Raw genomic sequence first — 11,174 nt, 5'->3', positions numbered from 1 at the left:
AAATTAACAAGTGGATTAATTATCAATTTTTTTTTTTTACAGTTTGTCCTTTATAATGTGTAGAAAATAACAGGTGTATAAATGACACAATATGTTACTGCATATGTCAGCAGACTAATTAGGAGTCTTTGTTTGTTTACTTACTACTAAAAGACAAGTTGTGTAGTATGTTCAACATTTTATTTAAAGACTTAATTACAGAATTCTAAACCGTGTTTTAACCCTTTTTTCTGTCAAATTCTCCTTCCACATTTTTCAACCCACTTCAACAGTTCCACCATCAAAACATTCCTCTAAATCAGGACAAAAAACAAAGTTTTTTTTTTTTTAACTACAAAAATTCCTGGTTTTCCCAAAATTCCAGGAATTTCGTAATACCATTTCTCAATTAAATATGTGACTACTTCAACATTTCTCGGCCGTTTTGAAAAATTTCAACACCAACTCGGTCAAAACATTCAAGTTTTTTTATACCATTTAAAAAAAAAATCCTAATTTCCCGGAATTCTCAATGTTTTATAAAATTCCCGTTGAAATAAATGGGACATTTTCCAAAATTCCACAAATCCTTAATTTTTCATCTAATTTAAACCCTTTCAACTTGAAAATATTCAGCCTGTTCTGGAATTGTGTGCTCTCCAACAATTCGGTTTGGCTCAGTTGGTAGAGTGGCCGTGCCGGCAACTTGAGGGTTGCAGGTTCGATTCCCGCTTCTGCCAACCTAGTCACTGCCGTTGTGTCCTTGGGCAAGACACTTTACCCACCTGCTCCCAGTGCCACCCACACTGGTTTGAATGTAACTTAGATATTGGGTTTCACTATGTAAAGCGCTTTGAGTCGCTAGAGAAAAAGCGCTATATAAATATAATTCACACCAAAAAAATCCTGGATTTCCTAAAATTCCCAATTTTTAGGGACATTTTCCCCATTCAAAAGGATTTGTCCATTTTTCAAACTTCCTCAATTCCCACATTTTTCCTCTTATTCACACCTTCAACTCATCCTGGACATTCAAACTACCATTTTTCCACGTTCAACAAATTTTTTTGGTACACATTCCCACAAATGCGTGCATCACTTGTAAACAAAGGTTGGACTTGGGTTTGTTTTGGAATGATTGATTGAGAAGTTTATTGACATCTTAAATAATGTAATGCATGAAATGCTTTAAAAAGGCAAATGGATGGCACAAAAGGCCAAAAGGCTTGTTTTCATAGTGCTCCATTAAATATTCATCACATTTGATACATTCAATAATAAAACATATATAATCTGTAACATGTATATACAAAAAAATACATACAAAATTTGATAAATTATGGTATCCATCTTGTACAAAGTATATTCTAGACCAATATTTCCAATACAGATTACTTTTTTCTCACACGTGCACACGGGAGTATCGGTCCCTAAGTGTGCACTTGGGAGGATCGGGCCCTAAGTGTGCACTTGGGAGGATCGGGCCCTAAGTGTGCACTTGGGAGGATTTGTCCATAAGTGTGCACTTAGGAGGATTTGTCCCTAAGTGTGCACACGGGAGGATTTGTCCCTAAGTGTGCACACGGGAGGATCGGTCCCTAAGTGTGCACACGGGAGGATCGGTCCCTAAGTGTGCACACGGGAGGATTGGTCCCTAAGTGTGCACACGGGAGGATTGGTCCCTAAGTGTGCACACGGGAGGATTGGTCCCTAAGTGTGCACACGGGAGGATTTGTCCATAAGTGTGCACACGGGAGGACAGGACCCTAAGTGTGCACACGGGGGTATCGGTCCCAAAGTGTGCACACGGGAGTATCGGTCCCAAAGTTTGCACACGGGAGGATCAGTCCCTAAGTGTGCACTTGAGAGGACGGGGCCCTAAGTGTGCACTTGGGAGGACGGGGCCCCAAGTGTGCACTTGGGAGGACGGGGCCTTAAGTGTGCACACGGGAGGACGGGACCCTAAGTGTGCACACGGGGGTATCGGTCCCAAAGTGTGCGCACGGGAGTATCGGTCCCTAAGTTTGCACACGGGAGGATGGATCCTTTCAGTGTGCACACAGTAGGATCGGTCCCTAAGTGTGCACACTGGAGGACGGGGCCCTAATTGTGCACACGGGAGGACGGGGCCCTAATTGTGCACACGGGAGGACGGGGCCCTAAGTGTGCACTTGGGAGGACGGGGCCCTAAGTGTGCACTTGGGAGGACGGGACCTTAAGTGTGTACTTAGGAGTATCGGTTCAAAAGTGTGCACATGGGAGGGTTGATTCCTACATTGGTGGATCGTTCCCTATATGCACTTGAGAGTATCGGTACCGAAGTGTACACATGGGAGGATCGGTCCCTACATGGGAGGATCGGTCCCTACATGGGAGGATCGGTCCCTACATGGGAGGATCGGTCCCTACATGGGAGGATCGGCCCCTAAGTGTGCACTTGGGAGTGTCGTTCTCAAAGTGTGCACTCGGGAGTATCGGTCTCAAAGTGTGCACTCGGGAGTATCGGTCTCAAAGTGTGCACTCGGGAGTATCGGTCTCAAAGTGTGCACTCGGGAGTATCGGTCCTTAAGTGTGCACTTGGGAGCATCGGCCCCTAAGTGTGCACACGGGAGAACGGGGCCCTAAGTGTACATTGTGACAGTGTTGTGTGTCCCAAATCGATTGGTAGGAGTCATCACATTTTGAGTACTTGTTCCATTTCTCTACAGTAAACTTATATTTAAGTACTTTGTTTTAATTTTACAATTACCTTTTTCTTTTAAGACATTTAGAATCTTTATTTTGATTGAAGTGATCTAATTATTTATCCACATTTTCAATATTAATAAATAAACGTTTTCCTGTACTAGATGACCAAATTCTGGATTATAAGCCCCACCCACTCAATTTTAGAATTAAAAAATATTTTTCCCATATATAAGCTATGTATATTTACAGGTATGTTATGAAATTAAATATATATACATTAAGTAAATATTTTTTTACATTCCTTGATTGTGTCTGAACAGTGGCAGTAAAACGGCAAATTGCAAACACTTTGAGTCTGAAAAGTTTTTTAAAGGGGTTCACTTTAATTTTGTTTAATTTCTTGCTTTATCCATTCCATAATTTAGCCGTTAACGAGGAAAATTCCACAGATTAGCCGCACCTGAGTATAAGCCGCAGAGTTCAAAGCTTGGGGGGAAAAAAAGTGGCGGCTTATAGTCCGGAAAATCGGGTATATATTTTTAAAAAAAGAGTTGCACACGTGTTGAATGATGATGACAAATAAAATACAATCAATTATTTCACGGTGACCTCTTATTTGGACCAAAGTGACTCATTTGAAACATCCATCCATTTTCTACAGCTTATTCCATTTGGGGTCGCTGGTGCCTATCTCAGCTACAATCGGGCGGAAGGCGGTGTACACCCTGGCAGGGGCGCCGAAAAGGGGGGGTAAAGGAGACTGGTTCTAGGGGCCCATTATGGAGGGGGGCCCAGAGAGGCCCCTAATGATGATGAAATTATAATACAGAGGGGTCCTGTAAAGATTCTTTTCATGGGGCCCAAAATCCCTAGCGGCGCCCTTGGACAAGTCGCCACCTCATCGCCGTCATTTGAAACAAACGTTGGTATTTCTAAAAAAGACGCACCACTATAGTAAGTTTCTTAAAAGTATTATTATCACTGGAGGACGAGGAATAGGTAAACATGCTTCACTACACACCGTACAAGGATACAGTAGATCACCGCCGTCACAATGTAAACAAACGCCACGGGTGGATCTACACCTGACATCCACTGTAATGATACCAAGTACAGGAGCGTATCCAGTCGATACTACTATGATTAAATTTTTTTATCGTCACAAAATCATTTTTTCCCCCCTTTTTTTTAAATTCATATTATGTTTATAAAGTCAGTAGGACTTTGAATATCATCCTGTAACTACTTGGTATCGGATCCATACCTAAATGTGTGGAATCATCCAAAACTAATGTCAAGTATCAAAGAAGAGAAGAAGAAGCGATTATTACATTTTAACAGAAGTGTAAATAGAACATGTTAAAAGACAAAATAAGCAGATATTAACAGTAAATGAACAAGTAAAATAATATCCAAATACATTTTGGTACCAGTACTGGTACCAAAATATTGTTATCCGGACAACCCTACTTGCTGTATGACCTAATTCTGATGACTTGCATTGATTGGAATCAGACAGTTGTGATGATAATGTCCACATTTTCAAACAGAGTATTCTGTCCAATACCACATTCTCATTTTTATACACTTTACAGGAAATACATTGGCGGCAAACTCCCTAGCTTGCTAGCTTTCTGAGACTCTTATTTTGTTAGCACAGGCAAAATAAAGCAGCGCTTTCATTGTGAAGACAGGAACCGTGCGGTCGGTCTTTAGACCTGAGACAGTAGGTACGGCGCGAGAGTCTGTTGAAATAAAAAGTGTTTCCGGCCTTAATGTCGGTCGTTTTTTCTTAATAATGATTTTCCACTGATTAATGAAAGCATGCGGTAGCCATTTTGATATCTTTTCATTTTCAAAACCAATCCAATATTTATTGGAACCCTCCATTGTTTAAACAATTGTTAATTATATATTTATATATATTTATTTCATTTATTTATTTTTTACTTTCAAGGCTTAAATATCTACAGATCAACTTTCCATTCGTCCATTGACATTTTTTTGTTATGTTTTATGCCCTTATTCTGCAAATAAAATAGAGTTTTATTATGGCAAACATGGCCTTATATATTTCAATAATTCATAACGACATTGATTTTGGGTCATTGTTTTTTGTGGGGGGATGACAGTTTCAAAAAAATCTGACTTAAGGTTTTGGGGATCCAAATTTTTTTAAGGTAAGATAATATATCAAAAAATATTTTTACTTTCAACACTCAATAAACATCTGATCCATCTGTCAATTATACGTTTTTACTATTATTGTTTGCTTTTTTGCCATTTTTATTAAGATAAACATGTTTTATTTTAAAGGCAAACACACAAAATATGCAAAATTTCTACAAAAACATATTCAAAAATATTTCAAAGTGAAATAGTATTGAGTAGGTCAATACTTCATAACAACATTGATTTGGGGTCATTATTGTTTTTTCAAGCAATGATAGTTTAAAAAAAAATCTGACTAGATGTCTCAGGGCACCAAAAGGGCTTCACTCATAAAAATGTTAAAATTAAGATAATACATCAATTTATATTAGTTTTATTTACAGATATAAGTAAGAATTTTACACTACTTTATATTAGAAATGACAACAATGGAGGATGAATGTCACATAACAAGAAGATAGAGAAAAACAACAAGATTATCCACTTCGGTGTAACCATGGACTACAAAGGTGGATTTTCAGGAATTATGCAGATCCCAAGTACAGATCAGCAGGTACCAGAAGGTAAGAAAAGTTGCTTTTGCATAATATTGTGAAACAAAACAGCAGATAATATGTCTTAACTTATACACACAGCATAATAATACTCCTATGTTGAAGCAGAGTACAATCCATCAAGTGGTGTGGCTTCATAGCTTACCAAAGTCCTACTAAAACATTTTCATAGATTTTTGAGCGCCGTGTACAAATTTCTATATTTTCAATGGAACATATAAAACGGTGTTGTTTACGTGAGTCATATTGCAGTCTACACGTATCTCTTACGTGTGACTGCCATCATATTGCAGTCTACACATATCTCTTACGTGTGACTGCCATCATATTGCAGTCTACACGTATCTCTTACGTGTGACTGCCATCATATTGCAGTCTACACATATCTCTTACGTGTGACTGCCATCATATTGCAGTCTACACATATCTCTTACGTGTGACTGCCATCATATTGCAGTCTACATGAAACTCCTATGTGTGACTGCCATCATATTGCAGTCTACACCTATCTTTCATGCGTGACTGCCATCATATTGCAGTCTACACGTATCTCTTGTGTGACTGCCATCATATTGCAGTCTACACGTATTTCTTATGTGTGACCGCCATCATATTGCAGACTTCACCTATCTCTTATGTGTGACTGCCATCATATTGCGGTCTACACGTATCTCTTATGTGTGACTGCCATCATATTGCAGTCTACAAGTATCTCTTATGCGTGACTGCCAACATATTGCAGTCTATACATAACTCTTATGTGTGACTGCCATTATTATGCAGTCTACACGTATCTCTCACGTGTGACTGCCATCATATGGCAGTCTACACACATCTCTTACGTGTGACTGCCATCATATTGCAGTCTACACGTATCTCTTATGCGTGACTGCCATCATATTGCGGTCTACACGTATCTCTAATGTGTGACTGCCATCATCTTGCAGTCTACACGTATCTCTTATGCGTGACTGCCATCATATTGCAGTCTACACGTATCTCTTGTGTGACTGCCATCATATTGCAGTCTACACGTATTTCTTATGTGTGACCGCCATCATATTGCAGACTTCACCTATCTCTTATGCGTGACTGCCATCATATTGCGGTCTACACGTATCTCTAATGTGTGACTGCCATCATCTTGCAGTCTACACGTATCTCTTATGCGTGACTGCCATCATATTGCAGTCTACACGTATCTCTTGTGTGACTGCCATCATATTGCAGTCTACACGTATTTCTTATGTGTGACCGCCATCATATTGCAGACTTCACCTATCTCTTATGTGTGACTGCCATCATATTGCGGTCTACACGTATCTCTTATGTGTGACTGCCATCATATTGCAGTCTACAAGTATCTCTTATGCGTGACTGCCAACATATTGCAGTCTATACATAACTCTTATGTGTGACTGCCATTATTATGCAGTCTACACGTATCTCTCACGTGTGACTGCCATCATATGGCAGTCTACACACATCTCTTACGTGTGACTGCCATCATATTGCAGTCTACACGTATCTCTTATGCGTGACTGCCATCATATTGCGGTCTACACGTATCTCTAATGTGTGACTGCCATCATCTTGCAGTCTACACGTATCTCTAATGTGTGACTGCCACCATATTGCGGTCTACACGTATCTCTTATGTGTGACTGCCATCATCTTGCAGTCTACAAGTATTCTTATGTGTGACTGCCATCATATTGGGGTCTACATGTATGTTTTATGTATGACTGCCATCTACTGGTCACACTTATCATTACACCATGTACCATATAAAATAGCTTCGAGGTTGGTAAGCACAACCCGAATTATGCCGTACATCAGGCGGGTTATAAGGCGAGTTTTGGGTTAATGGAAGGATAGTCGAAAAAACTAGGGTAAGTGACGGACCAATGGGTGTTGTTGGTCAAGTACTTCCTGTGTTGTCAATGAAAGTCTTCATGAGGGATCAAAAGATGAATTAGTAGTACTTAGTAGTTCCTAAATAGCGCGGAACACTCTCTGGACTATCGATGTCGCTCTGCCCCTGACCCTCCAACTCCGCCCGAGTCCAGCTGTTACGTCAGCCTTCCAGTTTCCCAAGCCCCCCCCCCCGGAATGCCCTGACTCCGGGACCCCCGTCTAGTCCTGCACTCCCCCTGCTCTTCTTGGCAGCCAAAGACCCAGGGGAGGATGAGGACAAGCGGACAGCCCAGATAAGTACCACATGAAGGTTCCCACATTACCTCACTCCGAGACGTGGCTGCTTGCACACCCTTCCAGGTTCTGGTTCTGGTGCAGGGGTCCCCACTCAGAGACCTTGGGGAAGATGCACTCGGCGGCGGCATTTTGAACGTCCCCGCCTCATCGGCGTCGAGAGAAAGTGAGGCGAGGACGGGTCCTTGTCTTCTCTGAGCGCACATGGCAGGAAGTCATCTGGAGAGCATCACGGCGCTCGCCGCCAGCCACCAGCCGGCGGACCCTCCCATCCAGAGACCCCCGGCAAGCGGCGGTCCTCGGTGCCCGCACAGACGCAGGCAGAGTGTTCGCGCCAGTCGGGATTGGGTGAGTTCATTTCTTCATCACTAATTGTCCCCACTATTTAAACCTTTATTCATAGCAGACAACATGATCAACCACGATACTGTATGTCTACAAACTAAATATATCAATGCTTTTATCAGCGAGCAAATAAGCACCGGAATAATCCATCCATCCATTTTCTACCGCTTTGGGGTGGCGGCGCCTATCTCAGCTACAATCGGGCGGAAGGCGGGGTACACCCTGGACAAGTCGCCACCTCATCGCAGGGCCAACACAAATAGACAACATTCATACTCACATTCAAACAATATATTAAATTTTGATATTGTTCATTTTTAAAACAATCCAATATTTACTACAACCCTCCATTGTCATATATTATTTTTTTCTTACTTTAGGGCAGGGGTCACCAACCTTTTTGAAAGCAAGAGCTACTTTTTGGGTACTGATTAATGCCAAGGGCTACCAGTTTGATACACACTTAAATAAATTGACAGAAATAGCCAATTTGCTCAATTTATCTTTAATAAATAAATCTATATATATAAAAAAATGGGTATTTCTGTCCGTCATTTTTTTTCCTTTTACGGAAGGTTTTTTGTAGAGAATAAATGATGAAAAAACACTTAATTGAACGGTTTAAAAGAGGAGAAAACACAAAAATTTAATTTTGAAACATAGTATATCTTCAATTTCGACTCTTTAAAATTCAAAATTCAACCGAAAAAAAGTAAGAGAAAAACTAGCTAATTCGAATCCTTTTGAAAAAATTTAAATTATGGAACATCATTAGTAATTTTTCCTGATTCAGATTAATTTTAGAATTTTGATGACATGTTTTAAATAGGTTAAAATCCAATCTGCACTTTGTTAGAATGTATAACAAATTGGACCAAGCTATATTTCTAACAAAGACAAATCGTTATTTATTTTGAATTTTCCAGAAATTTTTTTTTAAAAGAAATTCAAAAGACTTTGAAATAAGATTTAAATTTGATTCTACAGATTTCCTAGATTTGCCAGAATATTCTTTTAAAATTTAAATCATAAGCTTGAAGAAATATTTCACAAATATTATTCGTCGAAAAAACAGAAGCTAAAATGAAGAATTAAATTAAAATGTATTTATTATTCTTTACAATAAAAAAATACATGTACTTGAACATTGATTTAAATTGTCAAGAAAGAAGAGAAAGTAATTTAAAAGGTAAAAAGTATATGTGTTTAAAAATCCTAAAATTATTTTTAAAGGTTGTATTTTTTCTCTAAAATTGTCATCTGAAAGTTATAAGAAGCAAGGTAAAGAAATTAATATTTTCTTGGACTTTCACATTCTATTTGAGTTTTGTCTCTCTTAGAATTAAAAATGTCGAGCAAAGCGAGACCAGCTTGCTAGTAAATAAATACAATTTCAAAAATAGAGGCAGCTCACTGGTAAGTGCTGCTATTTGAGCTATTTTTAGAACAGGCCAGCGGGCGACTCATCTGGTCCTTACGGGCACCGCGTTGGTGACCCCTGCTTTAGGGTATAATATCTATGGATCAACTTTCAATTCTTCCGTTAAAATAATTTTTTCTTATGTTTCATGCCCTTATTCTGCAAATAAAATAGTTTTATATGGCAAACATCCCCCCCCCCCAAAAAATGTTGAATGTGGAATATTTAATCTGAACCATTAAATGTGTCAATAATTCATAACAGGGTTTTATGGTGTGTGTGTGTATACATATATATATATATACATATACATATATACATACATACATACATACATACATATATATGTCTATATACATATACACATATTTATACGTCTATATATAGACATATATATATATATATATATGTCTATATATATAAACATACATACATACACATATATACATGCATATATACACACATACATAAGTAAAATCTGTAGATTTTCCAGTAAAAAAAAACAGTTTATTTATTGTAAAATACATAGTGCATATTGCTACGACAAATGCAGAAACAGTACCACGGGAAAAAAAAATGGCGGGTTAGTTGCTAGACTTTAACTGTAAAATTGATGGTACTTTTTCACAAACTATTACTGTAAATGGAGAAACCATACTACTGTTTTTTTTTTTTGTTTTTTTTTTTTTATTGTGGCAACTACCATGAATTACCATGAATTGAATAACGTGGACCCCAACTTAAACAAGTTGAAAAACTTATCGGGGTGTTACCATTTAGTGGTCAATTGTACGGAATATGTACTGAACTGTGCAATCTACTAATAAAAGTATCAATTAAAAAAAACAAAAACTGAGCTGCCAGTTTTTTTTATTGCTAAAAAAAATGTGGTACCCTTTCTTCAGTCATCACTCTTTAAAAAAAAAAAAAAAAAGGTTAATTTTAGGGTAAAAACAATTGGCAGCTTAATGGACAGAATTTTACTGTAAAAAAAAACAGCAGTACTTTTTTCAATTGACATGAATATGCTGTAAAAACCGCAGTAAACTGGATCACCAAATCTATTGTCATTTTTACAGTGTACACTTTGACGGATAAGTTTCTTTGAAATCATAAGTCTTTAATTGAAGTATTTTTTTTTACTTATAAAGTGTTATCCAAACCCCAAAAGCAGTTGTCACGTTGTGTAAATGCCAAATAAAAAGAGAATACAACAAATCCTTTTCAACTTATATTCAATTGAATAGACTGCAAAGACAAGATATTTAACGTTCACACTTTTTGCAAATAATCATGAACTTAGAATTTAATGGCAGCAACACATGTCAAAAAATACATTTTTACCAGTGTGTTACATGGCCTTTCCTTTTAACAACACTCAGTAAAGGTTTGGGAACTGAAGAGACAGATTTTTGAAGTGGAATTCTTTCCCATTCTTGCTTGATGTACAGCTTAAGTTGTTCAACAGTCTCCCGCCTCATATTTTAGCCTTCACACATTTTCAATGTCTGGACTACAGTCTACTACCAGCACTCTTTTACTACGCTGTTGTAACACCTGGCTTGGCATTGTCTTGCTGAAATAAGCAGGGGCGTCCAAGATAACAACATATGTTGCTCCAAAACCTGTATGTACCTTTCAGCATTAATGGTGCCTTCACAGATGTGTAAGTTACCCATGCCTTGGCCACTAATACACCCCCATTCCATCACACATGCTGACTTTTACACTTTCACCCTAGAACAGTCCGGATGGTTCCTTTCCTCTTTGGTCCGGAGGACATGACATCCACAGTTTCCAAAAAC

At 38.4% G+C, this 11,174-nt stretch overlaps 1 protein-coding gene across 1 annotated transcript in view; it reads left to right on the top strand.

Moving 5' to 3' along the window:
• The first annotated feature begins 6,636 nt into the window (after positions 1 to 6,636).
• The window catches only part of LOC133548703 (transcription factor 24-like), a 9,811-nt gene continuing 5,273 nt past the window's right edge, over positions 6,637 to 11,174 (top strand). Inside the window, exon 1 of the mRNA XM_061893676.1 lies at positions 6,637 to 7,952. Within this exon, the coding sequence (XP_061749660.1) occupies positions 7,809 to 7,952 (144 nt within the window). The 5' untranslated portion in view covers positions 6,637 to 7,808. The remainder of the gene's footprint in view (positions 7,953 to 11,174) is intronic.

This window comes from Nerophis ophidion, linkage group LG03, assembly GCF_033978795.1.
Source record: "Nerophis ophidion isolate RoL-2023_Sa linkage group LG03, RoL_Noph_v1.0, whole genome shotgun sequence".
In the NCBI taxonomy this organism is placed as follows: Eukaryota; Metazoa; Chordata; class Actinopteri; order Syngnathiformes; family Syngnathidae; genus Nerophis; species Nerophis ophidion.
Note: the sequence above shows the minus strand (reverse complement) of the source record. Positions and strands in the feature narration are given on the sequence as shown.